The 22578-nt window shown below is 40.8% G+C and overlaps 1 protein-coding gene across 1 annotated transcript in view; it reads left to right on the forward strand.

Moving 5' to 3' along the window:
- ARID1B (AT-rich interaction domain 1B) overlaps positions 1-22578 on the forward strand; it is a 409766-nt gene that overhangs the window by 36043 nt on the left and 351145 nt on the right. The window contains 1 exon segment of the mRNA XM_089922181.1: positions 13871-14065. Within this exon segment, the coding sequence (XP_089778307.1) occupies positions 13871-14065 (195 nt within the window).

Raw genomic sequence — 22578 nt, forward strand, 5'->3', positions numbered from 1 at the left:
TACTGTAAGAGTTCATTTCTCAATCCCTCACTTTACATGTGAGGAGTCATGAGGCTCAGAGGAGTGAAGTTATCCAGTAGTAATCATCTCTGACGTTATAATTGAGCACTTACTATGTGCCAGCCACTGTTCTGTGTGTTTTGTATCTACTGTGTTATTTAAGGCTTAACAACCATGCTCTGAGGTGGGTACTCCTATTATCCTAACTTTCCAGAGGAGGAAGCTGAAGTTCAGAGAATTTATGAGATCTGCCTAAGGTCACACAGTAAGTGGTGAGCCAGGCGGCCTTAACTCCGGAGTCTGTGTGCTTGACCTCGCTCCACTGTACCAAAGCTTCTTAAGGTCCTAAGGCTGGATAGTTGGAGAGTTAGGCTCCCTCTGCAGAGTGAGCACTTAAACTGTTAATTAGTTGGCAGTCTCTGAACCCTGTTTCCTGCAACTGAAACCTTTGTCAACCACAGTTTTGGGATATTTCTCTTTTTTATTTATACTAAGATTTAAAAATCCCAGATATGTTTTCATTTGGGTAGTTGTTTTCCTTATTTTAAACCTGAGAACTTGATGGAGGCACTGCTAGGGGAGCTGGTCTGCTTATACCCTTTGTAGAGAAGAGGCAGGAGCAGGGTGACATGTGAAAAGTGGTGGTTATAAAAGCACTTTTTGAAACTTATAAAAACAAACAAGGAAGGGTTCTGGGTTAAAAGATGGCACATCTCGCATCTTTCAGGGTTGGGTTGAGATCTTTGAAAAAGCCTTGTAAGAAACCTGAGGGGGCAGAAGCCTCATTACATCTTGAGGATTGAGGCTGATGACCTGCAAAGGCGATTTGTGAGAAAGGGTCTCTACCAGAGCAGGGTTTTAACCTGGGGGATCCTTTTTTTTTTTTTCTTTAGATTAAGTTTTTGTGGAACGGAAGCTTCCTAAGAATTTTTAGAAAAAAGTATTTCAAAGTTTACATTCATTATGTGTTTTGCCAACTTGAGTACTTTTAGGAATAGTGCAGCAACCTCTACCCCTTCCCAGCTCCACCTTATCACGCCCACTTCTTTCTTCCATCCGTCGTGCTCTCTCTCCTAGTTTTTTGCTCTCTCTCCTAGTTTTTTGACGTTTCCTTTGCCCTGTAGTCCTCCCCACACCGCCCGCCCCTCAGCCTGCCAGAGACCCCTGACATTGCGCATTCATTGGTGTCTCTTGGTTCTGAGCAGCTGCAGACCTCCCTGCAGACCCCTTGTGAGGAGTAGTGATTATTTTGTTTGGTTTTCAGTTATCCTTTCCTTTTTGCCCCCTCTCCTGTTTTAGCTTTTATTTTGAAGCAATTTCAAATTTATAGGAAAGTTACAAGAATAGTACAGAGAAATCCCATATGCCTTTTACTCTTATACATCAAATTTCAGCATTTTGCTGTTTATTTTATCTGTTAATCTACCCACCTCCCTATCTGCAGTGTATTTTCCCAGAATCATTTGAGAGTAGGTTGCATACATAGTGTCCCTTTACTCCTCAGTGTCTCTGCGCCCTGTGTATTTCCTAGGAACAAGGTTTTTCTTTTATATACCCCAGTGCAATCATCACCGTCCAGATGCTTAACTTAGAAGCAGTGCTTTAACCTACAGTCCATATTTTAATTTTGTCTACTCTCCTGATAGCATCTGTATAGTAATCTTCTTTCCTTTGTTATAGTACCCTGTCTAGGCCTTATATGTTGTGTTTAGCTGCCTTGTCTTTTTCAGTATATAAGATTTGACTATATATGTCATGTTACCTTTTTTCTTTTGAATAATCACATTACAGTAAGAGTCAGTATATGCTTTCACTTCATTATGGTTCTGATAAAGTAGATCTTAAATAGGGCCACGTCTCTGAAAAGCACCAGGGGGCTGTAGCCTGTGTATCTGCACAGCAGGCATTCTTTGTCCAGCGGTAGGTAAGTCAGTTGCTAACATTCATCATATTTTAGTGCATTTTCTTTAATGCCAGTTTAAAGTTGTTACTTTACAAAAATTAATAAAATACTTTGAAAGAGGCACGATGGCAACCATGGAGATTGCTGGAGAAATCAGTACCTTGTCTGTCTGTCTTTAGGTTCGGCTCTGACATGTCTGGAATTGTTTACCCACACAAACCACACATCAGATATCTTTAGAATGATTGTCTTTTTCAGGGCAGTATTATCTTCACTTGAAAGATGGGAAAACGAAGGCTTTGGGCACTGGCTAATTCACCCAGCATATTTCATGGCCAGTCAGAAGCAGGAGAGGGATATGAATTCAGGTCTACCCAATGTCAAACTTTATGTATTTCCATTGTACTACAGAGAGCAAATTGGATTCTGATTGCAAAATCTGATAATTCGTAGTGGCTGCATGCCACTCCACAGGGTGAAAGATTCTGAGGCTTACTGGACTTTGGGAATATGAATGCTAGGATTGATAAGCAATGCCTGTCTTATGCACATTAGTGGAGGAGTAGAGGGTATCCATGCCTCATAGTGATTATTCTGGAGTTATACCTCCATATAATAATGATGATGATAAAATCTATCCCTATTAAAAGGCTGTCGTGTCGAAACTTGACTATTATCTCTAATTCTCTAACAACTCTATAGTGATAGTGGTAGTATTCTTGGTATGTAGCTGAGTTAACTGAGATGCAGAGAAGTTAAGAGGTGAATTTTTTTTTTTTTTTTTTTGTGGTATGCGGGCCTCTCACTGTTGTGGCCTCTCCCGTTGCGGAGCACAGGCTCCGGACGCGCAGGCTCAGCGGCCATGGCTCACGGGCCCAGCCCCTCTGTGGCATGTGGAATCTTCCCGGACCGGGGCACGAACCCATGTCCCCTGCATCGGCAGGCGGACTCTCAACCACTGTGCCACCAGGGAAGCCCCAAGAGGTGAATTTTTTTAGCATCACACAGCTTTAAAAGTGGTAGGGTTGAAATTTGACTTATTCTCACAAAAGCTTCCTTTGTTGATTTAAATCTGTATTTATATGGGAAATATACCATATTATTTCCATTTCTTAAATAAGAGCCTGCTACTAGGTTGTCAGTAGTGATATACATGGATATGAACAATATTGCGTACTTAGAGATATAAATTTTAGAAATTGTCAACACCATGATAATAGTTTTACAGTTGTTTTGGATGGTGAGAATAACAAATCTGAGGAAAACAGAAATATATTCAATTATTATTTTGATATTCCTTTTAGATCTAATTTACTCTTGAAACAAAAAAAATATGTATACACTTTGATTTGTTCATAAAATTACTCTGTTTGCTAAATTACATTTAAAAGTATAGTTTAGGGCTTCCCTGGTGGCACAGTGGTTGGGAGTTGCCTGCCAATGCAGGGGACATGGGTTCGAGCCCTGGTCCGGGAAGATTCTACATGCCGCGGAGCAACTAAGTCTGTGCGCCACAACTACTGAGCCTGTGAGCCACATCTACTGAAGCCCATGCGCCTAGAGCCCGTGCTCCGCAACAAGAGAAGCCACCGCAATGAGAAGCCCGCGCACCTCAACGAAGAGTAGCCCTTGCTCGCCGCAACTAGAGAAAGCCTGCGCACAGCAACGAAGACCCAACAGCCCCCCCACCCCAAAAAAAAGGTGTAGTTTAGTCAGACAGTAATTTACTCATTGAATTGACTTACAAGTTGCTGAGCTTGGGGGATTAGGCAAATAGTAGGTTTTGCCAATTTATAAAAATCAGGTAAAAACCAGGAAACCAGAACAGCCTTATATTCTGTTGTACCTAGACGATAGCTACAAATGGGTTTAATATTTGTCTTCTTCACTTCCTGTTCCTTTTCCTGCGGGACAATCTAGTTGGGGATATTTATCAAGTAGTCACAAATATTCTTACGGACTCTGATGAGTGCTATTAAGGAAAAGCACAGTGGTTTTGGAGAGGATCCTGCCTCAGTCTGGAGCTCAGGGAGGGTTTCTCTGAGGACAGGGCTGTAGCGCTGAGTTCTGCAGGAGAGCAGAGCTCCTTCTTCATGGCGGGAACAGTGTCGTTGAAGGCCCAGTGGTGGGAAAGTGTGTGGATTTTCTAGAGGCCCACAGAGGCCAGTATGGTTGGAGGGGGAGATTTCCTGTTGGCCTCAATGACGTGTCCAGCTGACCAGACTTGGTGAGTGGTTGGCTGTGGTGGAGAGGAGAGAGGGGAGTCAGGAGCACCCCTGGACCCTGTTTTGTACATCTGGATGGGGGCGTCTTTCACTGAGATCACAAACAGAAGGGGAGGATCCTGGGTATCCAGGCAGGAATGTTGGGTGGCAGTTGGAAATAGAACTCTGAAGCTGAGAGAAACCAGCCAAGGGTGACACCTTTGGGGGTCACAGACATGAGGAGGTAATGGAAGCTGTGGCTTATGTGAACTTGGGAAAAGTGAAGCTTTGTCTGCAGTGATGCATGATTCTTTGCCTCTTGTACCCCTTGGCCATCAGAGGCCTACAGTCTGATAGAGCCCTGCTGTTTAACCAGCATTGCGGTGTTGAGGAAGTCATTGCCCTTTCTGTTCAGCAAATGTTAATCATGCCAGGCATTCTACTGAGTGCTAGGTATGCAAAGATGAATAAGGCAAAATGTCCACCTTTAATTAACAGTATGCGGGTGAGACAAGAAAGTAAATGGATTAAATTATTGAGTGATTGTTTGCTCTGACTTCAACTTGCTAATTTGTTGAGAGGAAAAGAAAAAAGATTTAGGAACCTCCCACTGTGTGATAAATCCTGTGGTACCTCATTTAATCAGCCCCCCAGCAACACCAGAGGTGAACACAACTGTGCTGTATCAAATGTGAGTCTAATTTTACGTAGCTAATAAGTAGTATAGGCAGGATTCACACCCAGGTTTGTCTGAGTCTAAGCCACCTCCCTTTCCGTTGTACCTTTTTGTCTCAAGTTCTAAGTGTTTTTCTAAACTTTGGACTATCTATTTTATATATTAGGAAAGATGGAGGAATTTGAAGTGGGCAGGAGGTTGTCATCCAAAGGTAGATACGGACTTGGGCGTGCGTCATGAGCGTAATGAGTGAATCGGAAGAGTGCTGTGGATGAGTGGAGTGGAAAGGATTTTCCTAAGGTTTCTGATGAAGACCTTCTTCCGAGAGCTCTGATGCCTGGATTTGTGTCAGGCCTTATGAATGGCACTAGTAGTTAGCTAAGGCTCTGTCCTCTCCCTTGACCTCTTCAGTATTTTTATCAGTGCCGTGGAGGGAGGTATGAATGAAATGGCATGCTGATTTAATTGGTGGTTGACGTCAAGATAGGAAATGCAGTCAGTATGTTGATGTCAGGCCAGAATAGTGACCAGAAACAAGCAAAATGAAAATAAGCAGAGATAAAAATTTTTGCCACTTGAGTCAGCTAACCAACTGTATAATAGGAGATGGGGGAGGTAGGGTTCTGTCACAGCTGATGGGACGGATCAAGGGCGTGATGAGTCTGTCAAATAATACAGGTACCTGAGGCCAGATTTGTACTAATGTAGGATTTGTACTAATGTAGGAGGAGAAGCAAAGTCCTCCCCATGATATGTTTTGTGTTAAGAGGACTAAGAACTGGCATATTTTGCTCAGAAAAGGGAAATAGATATAGCTATCTTCAAATATTCTACGAAAGGATCAAAGTAACAAAACCAATGGGTGTAAATTACAAGGAACAGATTTTTGTTATATAGAAGGAAGAAATTCATAACATTCATGGTTGCAGACACTTTTAGGGGATTCATACGTACATCATGTATGGACCAATGAGGTTCTTTTCAGTTCTCAGATTCTGTGTTTCATTGATAAATCCTTTATCAGGGTGCCTTAAGAATTGTGTGATCAAATGATAATGTATTAAAGTGCTTTGGAAATGCATGGTAGATGTTGGTCATTATATGATTATGCAGGTCAGGAGGGTCTTTGGATGGGTTTCTAGAGGATATTATACGAACCTCTGACACTATATGCTAAATTTGAGATGTATATACATCCTGGATGTATTTTTTTTTAAAAAAGAGTGTCCCTAAGAGTTAAGAATCACAGCTTCTGATTGTTACTTTTTATGGGTAGTTGATGGAAGTTAGTTTATATACATAGGTAACAACCTATTAATATTTTATTTCTAATCTTAATAATTCTGAAAAGTAAAAATCCAGTGATAGTTTAGATTTTTAGATTAGGGATAAAATTTAAAATGTGGTTAGGAAAAAATACTGTGCCTTCTACTCCTGTTTTGTTTAATGATATATATGTGAAAAACAAACTTCTTTATTTAAAACTGTAAATCAAAACATGTTTATTTCAGAGAAAAGCTGCTCAAATAAAAGTTGTCTATAATCCCACCTTTACAAAAAAAATTTTTTTGTCATCCCCTTGCCCCCTTCCTTCAGATTTCATTTTGTGGCTCCACAAATATGTATGTTCCCTGTAACTTGCCTTAAGGAAACCAAACGAAAAACAAAAATATTGACAATGGTCCTCTTTCCAAGTCAGTATGTGAGTATTTCGGTTCCTCCCTGCCCCTCCTCTCACGTTGTGAATGGCATCATAGTTAGAGGGCATCAGTAATTTGATGGTTCTTAGAGCCAAGAACAAAACAGTCTTTCCTGCCTTGTCTGATGTCTTAGAATTCCAGTTCTTGATCCTTCCTGTACCGTTGTAGAATGTGGCAAATATTCCTGACTGACCAGAGGAGAACCTACAGTGTATTGATAACCAAAGTTGAAGTTTCAGTGTTTTAGTTCGAGCCTTAATTAAACAGGCACTATTTTGCCATTAATAGAAGTGAAAAAAAAAAAAGTGGTTTTAGATGCTGGGTTGCATTTTTTTTTCTACCTGATTCTCATGATCGTACACAGAGGCGTGATACAGAAGAAGGAAATGTGGACCTGAGTCAGGAGACCTGCACTAGTACTGCAGCCCTGGGCCAGTCCCTGCAGCTCCAAGCCTCCATTACGTCATCTTCGGTAATTGGATTCTGTGGTAGTAGTGACAGTGGTAACTGAGAATCTTGGTATTTTCTGGCTTGAAGGGAATATGAATGAAGTGAGGGGAGAATATTTAGTGCCCCGTGCTTGTTTTTGACTTAAACTGATTTTTTTTTTTTTTTTTTTTTGCGGTACGCGGGCCTCTCACTGTTGTGGCCTCTCCCGTTGCGGAGCACAGGCTCTGGACGCGCAGGCCCAGCGGCCATGGCTCACAGGCGCAGCCGCTCCGCGGCATGTGGGATCTTCCCGGACCGGGGCACGAACCCGTGTCGCCTCCATCGGCAGGCGGACTCTCAACCACTGCGCCACCAGGGAAGCCCACTTAAACTGATTTTAATGCCATTAGGAGAAGAACTTGACTACTAATGTTGCATTATATATTATCATTGACTTTACGTGCATCTTCTGCATGTGTGTACAGAAATTGCTTAGTGAGTTTTACTTTTTATTTTCGAGAACACTTTATGTGATCAGTCCTCATTCCCAGGCAGTTATGAGGCACCGTGATCCTCCTAAGTCATTTGTGCTGTATGCTGAGTGAGACATAAAAAAGTACAAAGCATGGACATTGCCATTTTAGTCTCCTTGGGAGTTAAGAAGTAACACATAAAAATGAAAAAAACGGTACATGAGTTAAATATCAATATAAGGCAACCCAGAATTCGGTTACAGCCTGCATAGGAGAGATTCTAGCAGGTCCCACAGATAGTGTTACTGGGGTGTGGTCCTTGATCCAGGGCTTGAGTGAGCTTGGGTTTAGACAGGCAAAGAGCAGAGCAGCAGCATCCTCCTGCTTGTGTGTGCTGTGAGTGAGGGTGTGGGTGTAGGTGTAGGTGTAGGTGCGGGGACGGAGGCGGCCGAATGTGGGGCAGCTGTGTCCTGCCCACCCCCATCCCCCAGCAAGCCATGGTAGTGTTCCCAGGATGCCTGGGAAAAAACAGGCATTTTATAGTTATATTTAGACATCATCACAGAAAAGTCAACATAGATTGCCTCGTGATATGACAGCCACTACTTACAGGTCACTCTGGCTGGCCCTGATCGTTATCAACTGAGTTTTCACACAGCTGTAATTCATGCACATCACTCTTAAACATTTGACATTGTTTTAGATGTACTTTTCCATGTCCCTGTCCATTCCACTATGCTGATATATTATGGCTCATTCTCATATTCTATAATTGTTGAATAGTTGGGTTGCTTCAGTTTTCTTCTTTGAACAACTAGTTGCTCTGAGATCCTTTTAGTTCTCACTAATTCAATTTTCATCATAATTATGAGGCAGGTATTTCTCGCATTTAGTGAGTGAGAAAACTAAGAAATAGGCACCAATATTCAGAGTCACACAGTGGTATTAAGTGTTGGGATAAGGGTGTGGACCCTCTCCGAGTCCAAAGTCCATGCTTTCCCCCACAGGACAGACCATGCTTTCTCCCTTCAGTATTAGAAATTGTGTAGCTGCAGACACATTTGGATAAATAGCACCCCTGCCCCGTTCGAGAGGGTATTATAGTTGGAACAAGATAATAATTTTTGAAGCTTTTGTTTAAAGCTTCTTGTCATAATGGGCTTCCCTGGCGGCGCAGTGGTTAAGAATCCGCCCTCCAATGCAGGGGACACGGGTTCAATCCCTAGTCTGGGAAGATCCCCCATGCCACGGAGCGACTAAGCCCATGCGCCACAACTACTGAGCCTGTGCTCTAGAGCCTGTGAGCCACAGACAGTGAGCCCACGTGCCACAACTGCTGAAGCCCACGCGCCTAGAGCCCGTGCTCTGCAACAAGAGAAGCCACTGCAATGAGAAGCCTGCACACCGCAACAAAGAGTAGCCCCCGCTCGCCACAACTAGAGAAAACCCGAGTGCAGCAATGAAGACCCAACAGAGCCAAAAAATAAATAAAATAAAAATAATAAAAAAAAGCTTCTTGTCATATTATCCTTCAGAAAGAGTTTACCACTGCTTTATACATACTAGTTCAAATACTCGTTTACTCACATTGGGTTTTATTATTTTTGTCATTTCATACGTAATGGAATATTACTTCAAAAGTTTTCTTTGGTTGCTGGTAAGACAGAACATTTTCCCAAATAATGATTCAAAAGGGGGAGAGTTTTTCTTTCCTTGAGCTCTTGTTTAATCCAGTTATATAGATATGATTATAGATCAAGAAGATGTGATAGTTCTTCTTTCTGTGGGTTTTTCAATGCCTTTCTTCAATTTGTGGTTTAAGGAATTTGGCTGAAAAAATTGTGAAATATTATATTCATAAAGAAACTACTAATAAGATATCCCCTTAACTTGACATTTAGGAGTGAATACGGTTACGTAGATATCTTTATTATAAATACTTGTGTACGTATACTCTGAAAGAGGGATAATGAGGGAATATCTAAGTATAAAAAGCATCAAGTGTAGCTGAAGGATGCTAAAAATATATAGGGACTTGTTCTTTAACTTGGATACTCTTTAAAGGGTAGGTGGATTTCCAGGCCAGCCTCTGAAACCCTATTTAACCTATAATACAGCCTAACTGTGCTGCCTAATATGTCTAGAATCTATATTCAAATATATATTTAAAAAATATACTTCGTATTCCTTCTTATTTAATAGTCCCAGGGATGGGAAACCTTCTGAGACTTTGGAGGATGTAGGCAGCAGTGGCAGCTTGCCAGAAGGAGATCCAGGAAAGGGTGTGTGTGGGGGGGGGGAGGGAGGGGGGAAGGAGAGAGAGTTATAACTCATACATACATAACTACTTTTTTTTTTTTTTTTTTTTTTTTTTTGCGGTACGCTGGCCTCTCACTGTTGTGGCCTCTCCCGTTGCGGAGCACAGGCTCCGGACGCACAGGCTCTCAGTGGCCATGGCTCACGGGCCCAGCCGCTCCACGGCATGTGGTATCTTCCCGGACCGGGGCACGAACCCGTGTCCCCTGCATCGGCAGGCGGACTCTCAACCACTGTGCCACCAGGGAACTCCCATAACTACATATTTAAATACATACATATCTAAAAACTTACTTGAATAAGGAAGAGTTACAAGAAAGTCTTATCAAGTAATAAAATTCATTAGAAGCTGAGTAACTAAACATAGACTAGTTATGTTAAGACTTCTTTGAAAATGGGCTGGACACACTGTGACTCTAAAAGCACTTGTCTTATTTTATGGAATTGAAGTCCAAATTGCAGCAGTTGTGGAATGGTAACTAGAAAGGAAAAATGTGCTTGGAATAACATATTTAGAGAAATATTTGAGGACTATTCTTAATGTGGTGGTCTCTAATATAACATAAATGATACGTGAGAATTGAAAATGGTGATACTGTAGAATCAATAGAAGGGTAGATGATAAAAATACAAAGTTGTTTTGGGTTAGATGTGACTATGAGAAGTGAATTGATTTTTGGAAAAGTCTTAGATTTGATCTGGGTTTTGTTTCCTTTAAGGAGAGAGTTGTAAAAAGCAGGGGTTGAGATCCTGCAGTGGTACATATTTAGTGTTAAAAATAGCAAGAGTACACAGTGGGATGAATTTGGATTGTGGTTGATTATTTAATAATAGGCCATAAGGAGAGAAGGTTAAAAGTAAATAATTTGCACTGTGTAAGTATCTTGTTTTCATATCTGAATCTCACTGAAAGGCATTTGATGCATTTTGAGAGGTAGAGATAATCTGTGTATTTCATGCTTTCGATTTTCAGAAATCTCAGGGTTAAGCTAACATTTTGACATGGGTGCAAATTAACTGAATTTTAAGTAGGGCTGTGAGAGTTTATGGCAGTGATGAGAAAGATATTACAAAACAGTTTCAGTCACTGGTAAGATGAATTTGCTGCACTGTTATCTATAGCATTAAAATATAGACATTCCAATCATTCTCCCATTTTAAATTTCTGCTTTAATTAAGCCAGTTTGGGTCGTGCACTATTTAAAGTCAAGTAAGCAGACCTTTCCTATGCCCCGGCTAATTCAGACTGAATGTGAAGATAGGGCTGCCTCGGGCCCCATTTTGGAAATTTAGCCTGAAATCTGATTTACTCTCTGTGGGCCATTCATTCACTCTGCGGATTCTAGCATCACCAGCTCAGCCTTGATTTTCACACTTTCATAGAAAGTTTTATTTTATCTTTTGAAAGAAAGTGTGGAAAATCATTACATTTTGCTTTTCTTAGGTATAAATTCTAATTTAAATCATTCTGAGAAAACTTAATTCTTAGTTTTCAATTTTAGTTTCATTACATGAGGTCACCATGTATGTTTGTATGTTGATTGTGAAGTCAGCACAGTTTGTGTAACATCAGTATATTGTCTGAGCAATTTCTGTCACAGCAAGTAAACGTTTTTCTTGGCTGGTGAAAGTAGCACAGTTGAAATTACATGAAATTGTGAATTTTGAGCAGAGCTGTTTGGCCTACACATATCTTCATTCAGGTGAGATCAGTTCCTGGCAAATTCCTATGAATCCCTCAGGACTAAGCTCAGGTATTTCTATAGGTGGGCTTTGTGAGAACTCAGACCCACTGGCGTGCTCTCTCCTCACGGCCCCTTCAGGATGTCTGCTGGGCTGCACTGTCATCTTTGTTCAGCCTATTCACCTCTCCAGGACAGCCACCGACACTTGTCCACTTTTTGCTTCCAGTGCCCTGCGTGGTGCACACGGTAGACGCTTAGTAAATGTGTGATGAGTGGGTTACTCAAGTCATTGAAATGAGCACCAGGGTACCCCTAAGAAGGAGGGAGGGCAGAGCCTGCGGGCAGCCTTGGGGGATGTGTAGGACTGGGGCTTCTTTTTTTTACATCTTTATTGGAGTATAATTGCTTGACTGGGGCTTCTTGTAGCTTTCCCACCTTGGGTTTGGGGTCTACACTCCTGGCTCCCCCTCACCTCCTATTCATGCCCAGCTCCCGGTCTTTCAAGAGCTGCCCTCACCTCTGCAACGAGACTGCCCTCGCCCAGCTCAGCAGTTACCTCCCAGTCACGAGGCGTAGCCAGAGCTTCAGCCCTCACCTGTCGGACTCCTGGGCTGCAGTTGGCATGTTGCGACACCTGCTCCCTTCTCCTCCATAGCACCGTGCTCTCTACAGCCTCTAACTACATTTTCTGACCATTCTTTTGGCCTAGTTGTGGCCCCCTTTTCCCTTCTACCTGTTCTCTTTTCATATATTCTTCCTGGGTAGAGTCCTTGAGTTTTATGTGCTTCATATTAATGAATTCATCCAGTATTTACCGAGGAGTTACTGTGTGCCAGGTGCACTGTTTGACTTGTGTCCTGGAGGTATAATGTGAGTGAGTAAAACAGAAATCACCGCCCTCCAGGAGCATGTATTCTCTGTATGCTGACTTCCCTATTTATGATTCTGGGTCAGGCCTTCCTCCCCAAGTTGGAAACTCATGGTGGCTCTTCCTTCTGGATATTTTCACCTGGATTTCCTTATAGGAACCTCAGTTTTAATATGCAGAATAGTGAAGGCTCCCGCCCCCTGGGGAGGGTTGATCTGCTTCTACTACTGCATGCTGTCTCACCTGGTGTCTTATCATCTGTTAAGCCACACTTGACACCTGTCTTCCATCACTCACAAGTCGTGCTGTGTTTCCATTCTCTCACTTGAATCTGGGCTTGCTTTTGCCCAGCGCTGCTACCAGCCCAGGACCTCAGCTCACCTGCCTCTGTGGCAGCCCACCCTGGCTCCAGGCAGCTGCCAAGAGAGTGGTCCTTGCGGAAGGCGGATCTGACTCTATAGTTCTCTGTTAAAAGCACCCGGTGGTTTATCCCCAAGGTACAATCTGAAGCCTTTAAAATGGCACGTAAGGCTCACCCATCTACTGGCTTCTGCCTGCCCCAGCTGCCGCTTTGCTTCTTGGATCTAAACTGCTTATGTTTCCTCACACATGCCAGGCAGCTCAGCTCCCTTGAGCCTGTGCTTTATGCCGTTTCTTCTGCTCCGTGGTACTCTGTGCCCTGGCCCTCCCCACCTTGAACGTGGCTTCTTCCATTTACCCTGCTAATCTTCAAGCCTTCCTGAGAGTCCCCGTGTACTCAGTGTGAACATAGAGTCTGGCACACAGTAGGCATCAGTATATGGTTTTGGAAGGAAGGAAGGAGGGATCTGTAGGCCTTTGTAGCACCGCGGTGAGGGACTTCCGCCACCACCGCTTTGCTCCTTTGAAGCACCCAGGGCATGAAAGCGCAGACTGAGGCTCCAGTTCGGCTCTCCTGAATGGCCTTGGCCCTGAGGCCCATGGGCTGACTCACCAAGCCAAAAATAAAACTCAAAGTCTAGTTTTGAACTGGTTATGTTTGGTAAGACGCTTACTTGCATAGAGAAGGTGGCTTGTGACTCATAGTCTGGGTGCTTATTCATGTGCACTAGTGATCTTTGAAAATTTTTACCCTAGACATTCTGTGTTATCTGAAATCTCTCCTTTCACTTTCTAATGAACACTCAGATGCATTAATGTTTGATCAGGACTTGCAGACTCAGGTCTAAAATAAAGTAATTGTTCTAAGAATACTTTGAAGTCAGAAAGGGTTCCTAACCACTCGCTGTGCTTTGCCTTTGTTACTAGTAAGCTAAAAGGAGCTGGGTGAGATTAACTCATGCCCGTTTCCTGTACGCAGAGTAGAATTTTAGATGAACGCGAAATCTTTCCTTATATTGTTTGCTCCAGACCCCTCTTAATTATTAAAGCCTTGCTAAAAGTAAAAAAATTAAATGTCTTATATCCACCTAGGTTTGTTTCTTAATGTTTTTCTGGGTTTTATTTGTCAGGTCATCGTTTTCAATATTTTCAAAAGAAAGGATAGTTGCGTTTATAATGTATACGTTAGCATAGCACACTTTCTGCCTTTGTAATAATGACTTAATAAGCCTACTTCTTCGTGTATTTCTTCACAGGGCAGCCCAATGGATCCCATGGTGATGAAGAGACCTCAGCTGTATGGGATGGGCAGTAACCCTCATTCTCAGCCACAGCAGAGCAGCCCTTACCCGGCAGGTTCCTACGGCCCCCCAGGCCCACAGCGGTATCCGATTGGCATTCAAGGTCGGACCCCAGGGGCCATGGGAGGAATGCAGTACCCACAGCAGCAGGTTTGTGCTAGTTTTTACTCCACTTCCCCGCACAGTTGGTCCTAGTTTTGTCTTTGTGTTTTACTGTCTACCGAAGATTAGTTTTGAGAGGAGACATTTCACTGATTTTTCTCTACTTTTTAAAAAATTTCATAGTTTCTTGAAATAATCACAGGTACAATATTTCTCCCCTCTCTTCTAAAGAAAGAAAAGTGACCTTCTTAGAGCAAAGTGGACAGAATTCCTGTTTGGTAGAAAGCCTGTGTTACCAGCTATATTTGAAAGATTGACTGTGTCCTCATTTTGCAGCAAATTATATAGATCTAAGCCCCAAAGTGAACTTGGCTTTCTAATATTTCTGATGTCAGACAGTGTCAAATTTTGAGCTGTGAATAAACTTCTTAGGGTGAAGTTTTAAGTTATTTAAAGGTCTTTCTCATAAAAATGGCATCAGCTTAAAATTTTTTTAGTCTCCCCAGAAGTTATTTTGCTTTTATTTCTTGACGTATTTCTTCTGTATCTTTTGAAAAAAGATTTCTGTATTTCTTATAAGAGAATTTGATGTGTATCAGTTTTCGTAGGTTTGATGGGTTTTGTGTTTTTACATAGACAAAAAAGAGGTTTTCTTCTTTAAAAAAAAAAATATTCTTCTCCTTTTTCTCTAGAATCAAATAGTTGGAGTTACCTTAAATGACCATCTACCTTCTGGCAGTAGTAAGCCTACAGTCTCTTGGATACTGGAGAGTATATCCTTGTAATGTTGCCATGAGGAGATTCAGACTTGTTTTAGGGTATTTCGTTTCTAGGAGCACCAGAAAGGCTGATTTATAAATTCCCGCACCATGCCTTTAACCTGGTGGTGCATCGGGTTGATGCCCTGCTTGTTTTCCTGCCTCCAGATAGGTTATTCCACAGTGTTGCCAAGCAACCCGTTCCAGAGTTTCACAGTACTTCCTCTCAGGAAATTCTTCCCCATGTTTGACCAAAAATCACTGTGGAAAAAAGGTTGGATAGAACTTTTGTTCTCTCTAAAGTGAATGTGGAGAATGATATACTTTATATGCTCCATAGCTGTGTCCTAAAAGTTCACAGATAAATGGCACTTCAGCCCTGTCTTTTTAGAGACTGAAAATTGTCTTTCCTCTTTATTTTAGTTTGTCCTTTGGCGATATTTTTATGTTAAGGCAGTTGTAAGGAAAGATAGAAGCAGCTCAGCCTTTGAATCCCAGCTGTTGGTTCTTTAAATGGCCTTCGTTATTGTCAGAAGTTCTCACCCCTTGTTTATTAAAGATTGGCCACTCAGAATTTTAGCAGTCAGTTGCATACTTAATTGTATTGTAATTTGATTCAACATTACTCCTTTCTTCCAGTAATACTTTGCTGCCTAGAGTAAAATTCTTTAGTTGAGGCTGCTAATTATGAGAGGGAGTTAATTTGTAAATGATTGAAAAGTAAGATGAGAGTTGTGATTTTTTTTTTTCCTCTCTCTTTCTCTCTTCCTTTTATTTTATTTTGTTTATTTTTACGTTTTAAAGCTAATTTTCCCTTAGTTGAGGGGAAGAAGGCCCGGGCAGCCAGCCGAATAAAGTCCTGATTCTGCTCTACAGCTGATTTCTTTTGGGCTCTGACAGTTCTGTATGATACTCTGGCCACAGGAAGAGAGTAGAGACAGAAGGGCAGTGAGAAATAGCAGGACGGGTGGAGGGAAGTAGATGCCGCCACTCCCTGTTCCTGCACCTTCCTTTCCACCATGTTTTCCTGAAGGGAAATTTGAGAGTCATTTCAAAAGGAGCTGTTCATGGCAAGCTACTGGATGAACCTTTACCTTTTTCTCTGAATGAGTTAAAGTCTTATTCGAAGTTTAAGACGTTGGTTTATTTTGCAATCCCAAAGTGGGAATCTAACAAATGGAGAGGTGTGAAGAATGATTACCTAGGAATATTTTTTTCATTATTTTCTTCCCACATATGTAAGGCTAAAACTAGAGGACATACACAGTTACATAGAATAACCTTAGTTTTCTTAGTTTTATTTCATCCTGGTGCATTTACATGCTTTCAAAATCCAGTAACTCTCGGATTTATTTGAAGGGACAAATTGATAAAGGTTACCCACCAAGTATTTTAGCAAATTTTTAATTAAGGTTTTAGATTAGGTATTTTACTACTAACCCAAAAAAATGCCTAATTCTGATTAAGCACAGATCTTTCTGATAATGAAAGAAAAGTAGGGTATCTGGTAAGAAATGGAATGCCCTGGCTGTCACACTTCCATATTGAGTTAATCATAATGGGACGTTCTAAGTAATCTTTATTGCTTTTTTACTTTTTCATTTAGTTATAATACAACCTTGAAGTATTGTTTTTTTGTTTTGAAACCTAAAAGGCTAAAAAGAACTGCTAATGCATTTTTGAATGTGTGTAACATTTTAAAGGGGACACACAGCATAGTACCAAGTTCATGTGATCAGTTAGGTGTAGGCTAATTAATAGCTTTGGAAAGGAAAAAAAATAATGTGGGTTTTGGTAAAGGTTATTAGAACACATTTATTTTTTTAGCTTTAGTCTGTGTCCTTTGGTGAGGAAATTTCGGTGAGTTGCTTTATTTGCGAATTTTGGATAATTATAAACTTGGTCCACAAACAAGGTCCTGGCACAGTGATTGGCTGCCAGTCCTATCCGTCTTCTCTTAGTGCTGATGTAATTGGCTAAGCATTGTTGTGGTCATGGCTGGTAATGTTCTTCAGGGAAAAAACTGGAAGATAATGATGACATTGAGTTTTTATTGAGTGGACATCACCACCTAGGCATGACTTTACTTTGGACGGCCTCCAAAGCTTTCTGTGCTTGGTTTGTGAACCTCTAATGAGCTGAATCCAGTTCATTTAATATTGCTCATATATTTCTGCAAAGGATTAAAATGTAGGAATTCAAGTTTGTATGTTGAGTTGCCCACTTACTAGCTGAGTGGTAAGTTGTCTTTGGCTCAGGGGTCACAGTTTGATCCCTGGCTGGCGTTCTACTCCTGTGACAGGAATTTTACATGAGTATTCTGTTAGAAAGAACCACAGTGCTTATATGAAATTTAACATGCATAGTATCACTGCCTACTTTTTGTCTCGGAGAGTTAGGGGGAACTGGCCACTGAGTGTTGGATTTTAGTATTAACCTGGGGATTCTTGATTTGTATGGTGATAATTTTATTTTTGAACTATACTCATGACTGGGCCTTTGAAGCATGATGTGATAATAGTACATCGTTTTGGTATTTATTAACTGGAACTAGACTTGCGGTCTTTCACTTGCTGATTCTCTCACATCATCAGACAAATACATGGTAAACAGATTAGTTTTGCACCGTGTCCTAAAAACTAGTCTACTTGGGTTTTTATTGAGCTGAGAGGGGAAATGAATTTTCTGTGCCTCTGTGGAGAATGTTCTGCCTCTAAGCTCCTGGAATTCAAACCTGGGGATGGTTAACAGAAGTACACTGGTTGATTTCATCTAATACGGAGCTACACAGAGGATGTATAATCTTTAAGGTTACTAGAATCTGACTCAGTTTTTTAGATATTGTTTTTTTAAACTTAGACACCAATGTATCCTTTGCTTGATCGGGGATGTGGGTGAGCAAATGTTTTATTTCATTTTTCTTGTCCTTTGTGATCATAATTGTATACATAGGCCTATGCTGACTTGCTTTAAAAAAGATTTGTCATATAAAAGAAATAACACCGAGAAGAAATAGGTTACAGAAGCGAAGTTATATTTATTTGTGTCAAGCTGATTTCAATTATGTGGTCTGAGATTTTTCTCGAGTTATCAAGTGTTATTGGACTGGTATTTTAACTCTCCATATCTTGTTGCAGATGTTTGTATAACCTGATACCTGTTGGAATTATAAAACCAGGGAAGGAGAAAAAGGGCAAAGTGAGAGATGTGTAAGTTCATGAGTGCTTTTGCAATGGGAAAACATGACTTTCTAGTTTTTAAACACATCTGTATTGCGAAGACCTTTACAACAAGAATATGGAATATAATTATTGCTTTGAAAGATATCGTGGCAAAATTAAATAGAACTTGTTATTTTTGTTAAGGTGACCCATGTGAACTTATCACTTTCAGTCTAAATAACAACTGAATTAAACACCAAGGTTGTTTTGAAAAAGGCTTTAAAAATGAATAGGTGTTTTAATTTGTGCCTTTATCCTCTACACCCTTTGGATGTGTCTGTTTTGCTGTGTGTTTTTTGAGTAGAATATTTATTTCAGAACATAAGCATTTTATTTGGTACCATCTTAACAGCCAAAACACTTCTTCCAATGCACATATTTATTTTGGCAGCAGATGTTTCTAAAAGGAGACAAACATTACAATTGTTTGGCTAAAATAAATGTTTTCTTTGGGGTTATTAAGGAGCCAGGTGAATTCTAGGATCCCCACCTGTGTTACTTTATATTGTTAATCTATTCTGGAAAAAAAATTGCTTTTTAAAATACAGTTAAAATTATGTTTCGATATAGTTTTAACAATGTTTCTGAAAAGTAAGGAAGAATGGAGTGAGAAGGACTGGTTAAAAGAGTTTTTTTTTTTTTTATGGCGGTACGCGGGCCTCTCACTGTTGTGGCCTCTCCCGTTGCGGAGCACAGGCTCCGGACGCGCAGGCTGAGCGGCCATGGCCCACGGGCCCAGCCGCTCCGCGGCATGTGGGATCTTCCCGGACCGGGGCACGAACCCGTGTCCCCTGCATCGGCGGGCGGACTCTCAACCACTGCGCCACCAGGGAAGCCCTAAAAGAGTTTTTTGACATGAAATGTTTATTTAGACTTACTCTCTGAACCCTAAGTGTGAATTCGATAGTCAGGGCTTAATTTTAGTTTTCTCTAAAACAGAGCTGAGACTTCCTATTTAAGGAGCATAATAGGGTGTGATAGGATGAGAAAGGAAGGCTGGACTTAGTGAAATAAAGGAAGGCTTAACATAATGGAGAGGAATGGGTGCCTAGTGTCTGTTTTACCTTCAGAGTCTTAATTTTTTGATAGTTTGTATTCACTCAGAGACATCTACCTGTACTAAATAATATATTAAACATGTATTTTACATGTATATAGATATATACACATATAAACAAACAAATCAATAAGATGAAGGTAAACTTTTTGGCCAGTAAAATAGTGAATGCTTTGAGATTTCTTTTGCTGTGTTATTCACAGCATTTTTATATACGCATGTTCTGTTCTAAGAGAGTTGGAGCCAAGCTGCTTTGCTTGTATACCTGAAACGTTTGGAGTTTTTTTTAGCGGGTTGCAGATTGTATAAATAATGGCCTTTTGTTGGCCACATCTTGTCTTGATTTCCTCACTTGTTCTTCATCAGTGAATATGAAGGTATATAAGCTTTACACCTAACATTTCTGCTTCCAACTAGATAGCAGATGCTACTGTCTTTGATGCCAAAGTTCCCTGTAGATGGAGTTTTGTACCAAGAAAATAGTTTTGAAAATATCTCTAGATATGGTAATTTTTAGTTGTACTTTAAAATTTAAATTTCTGGACTATTTAACTGTTTTATTTACTTCTTATATTGTAGTTGAATTTCAACATATTTTGAAGCATTCAGTGTGACATTCTTAACAGAGGTGTGTTAGAAGAGGTTAAATTTTAGGTTAAATATAAAGTTTTAAATCTTTAGCCTTTTTTCTTAAAAATGAGGTAAGACCAGGTTTTATACTTGAAAGTTTAATGAGAAAATGTGAAATGATTTCTCTTGTAGTTTGGAAAACTACTTTTTTAAAAAAATTAATTAATTAATTTTATTTTTGGCTGCATTGGGTCTTCGTTGCTGAGTACGGGCTTTCTCTAGTTGTGGCAAGCGGGGGCTACTCTTTGTTGTGGTGCGCGGGCTTCTCATTGCAGTGGCTTCTCTTGTTGCGGAGCATGGGCTCTAGGCATGTGGGCTTCAGTAGCTGTGGCACACGGGCTTCAGTAGCTGTGGCACGTGGGCTCTAGAGCGCAGGCTCAGTAATTGTGGCGCAGGCACTTACTTGCTCCGCGGCATGTGGGACCTTCCCAGACCAGGGCTCGAACCCGCATCTCCTGCATTGGCAGGCGGATTCTTAACCACTGTGCCACCAGGGAAGTCCTGGAAAGCTACTTTTATATTAGGAAGTTTATTACGGATGTGTGTGTGTGTATTTATTATTATTATTATTTTTTAACCTGGATATTTACATTGCCCTAGAAATTTTAAAGGTTACATACAGTGTACAGTGCCTGTTCTCTGCTGGTAGCTTATTCTGTTCTTTCATTTACATATGAGTTCTATGTATTTTACATATCTAGACATTCAACCTAAAATATCTGTTAAGCTTTTCTATTATATTTTTAGTTTTGAAATGTAAAACTCAAGTATACGTTTTAGGCAGCGTTATAATCACCTGGATATTTAAATAAATTTGGTTTATTTGCTTTCATCAAAGAAATATTTAGTGTGATATTTATGTTAAAATTTAAACAATTCAGTTAAAGCTAACAGTTGATAACAGTAAAATCAACCAACCACGTTCCACAGCTCCCTGAAAAGCAAACGGTAAAAACAAAAATACCAGAAGATAAATTGAAAGTTAAACTAAGTGGCTTAGCTTAGGCCAGTGGTTCTCAAACTTTGCCGAAGGTTAGACTCTCCTACAGTGCTTTGATACCTCCCAGATGGATGCCCATATCAATGGCATCTGAATGTAAAAGCTTCCCTCTTTCTAAGCTCCACAGGTGACTCTCCTGTGCAGCTAGGGTTAACAACCAGGTGTCAGAGATAGACACAGAAGCAGCTTCCTGACCTGCAGGTGTACGCCCTGGGTGCTTGCTCTCCAGCCCTCCTCCAGTGAGTCAGAAACTCACCACTGCTTAAAGGGAAGAAATGTGGCCAGAACCAGGAGTTGGGACAGTTCAGTCCTTGTCGGTTAATGCTTAATCCATGTGCAATACTGGAAAAATCTGTATCTCACTCTGCTCATCTGCTAAATGAGTTTGACTGTAAGGTCTCCCAGCTTGGATTTTCCCTTTAAGATAGTAGTAAGTTAGTGTCTTTTTATTTTAGCTTTAGAGTTTAGAGTCTTGTCATTTCAAATATAGTCTGGTGAAATTTAAGGGTAACGCTTGACAAGTTGTATTAGTACAGCTACTAACCCAGATTCTTTAAAATTCTTTCTAAAGGGGAAAGAGATTAGCTCAAAGATTAGCAGATTGTTGTAATCAGTACAATAAATTATCTTCTAACTTTTTTTCCAATACATTTATTTATTTATTTTTGGCTGCGTTGGGTCTTCGTTGCTGAGCGTGGGTTTTCTCTAGTTGCGGCGAGTGGGGGCTACTCTTCATGGTGGTGTGCGGGCTTCTCATTGTGGTGGCTTCTCTTGTTGCAGAGCACGGGCTCTAGGTGCGCGGGCTCAGTAGTTGTGGCATGTGGGCCCAGTAGTTGTGGCTCACGGGCTCTAGAGCACAGGCTCAGTAGTTGTGGTGCACGGGCTTAGTTGCTCTGCGGCATGTGGGATCTTCCTGGCCCAGGGCTCGAACCCGTGTCCCCTGCGCTGGCAGGCGATTCTTAACCACTGGGCCACCAGGGAAGTCTCCTAATTTATTATTTTTAAAGTGAAAATTTTCTCAGAGAACCTCTTCCTTCTGAATACCTGGTGTGTGTTAGATATGTAGAATGTTATTTTTTTTTAATATGTAGAAAATCTTAAGTTTGAGGTGCTAACTTTACTTGGAGTCACAAAAAGAATCAAAGAGAGCCAGTAATTACTTACACATTTTACACACTATTACTTTCTAAGTAGTTCTGAAAATCGTGTATACTGTACAACATTGGGATAAACTGTGTACAGTGAATTCTTAATGGAAATAATGAGTTTTAAAAGATTTGTCCTGTGCCGTTACCTCAACTCCTCTTTCACCTCCACAAAGAAGAGTTGGATGGCTTTGTTTTTGTATTTTAAAAACAGGTTTTTTCCTAAGGGTAAAGGAAGTCTCTTCTTTTATATTAGTGGAAGAAAGTTAAATTCTTTCTGGTAAAAAGTTGTTTATGGCAGTTTGATTATTTTTATATGCAACATATCTATTAAGGCCATTTGCCCTTACAGTTTTGAAAATAGCTATAAAAGTTAAAACTGTAGTTGTGAATGGAATTAGAAAAACACTTTAGTAGAGAGGGAGAAGAGAAAGAAGGTGGGTGGAAGCATGAAGGGAAGAGGGGATTACAAGGAGAAAAAGCAGGAAGCCACAGCAGCCTTGCTTTTCTCAGTGGGACTGTGTGGATGCCTCACTACCACTGGGGACCTTGCTCAGTCCAGGTTTCTCTGACCTCAAGAGGAACTCCCTACGTGGAGCCAGGTGTTAGAAAGTTCCTGGAAATTCTGGAGCTGAGACTTGAGTGTGGTTAGTGTGTGTGTATGACATGGACATCCCTTGCCTACTAACAAAGTCCGAAACCCAAGATTAGTAACTGTCTACAGCAGCAGGCGTTACGCAGCTTCCCATT

This window comes from Delphinapterus leucas, chromosome 12, assembly GCF_059928025.1.
Source record: "Delphinapterus leucas isolate spDelLeu-1000000601 "Yukka" chromosome 12, BTC_Dleu_Yukka2, whole genome shotgun sequence".
Lineage (NCBI taxonomy): Eukaryota > Metazoa > Chordata > Mammalia > Artiodactyla > Monodontidae > Delphinapterus > Delphinapterus leucas.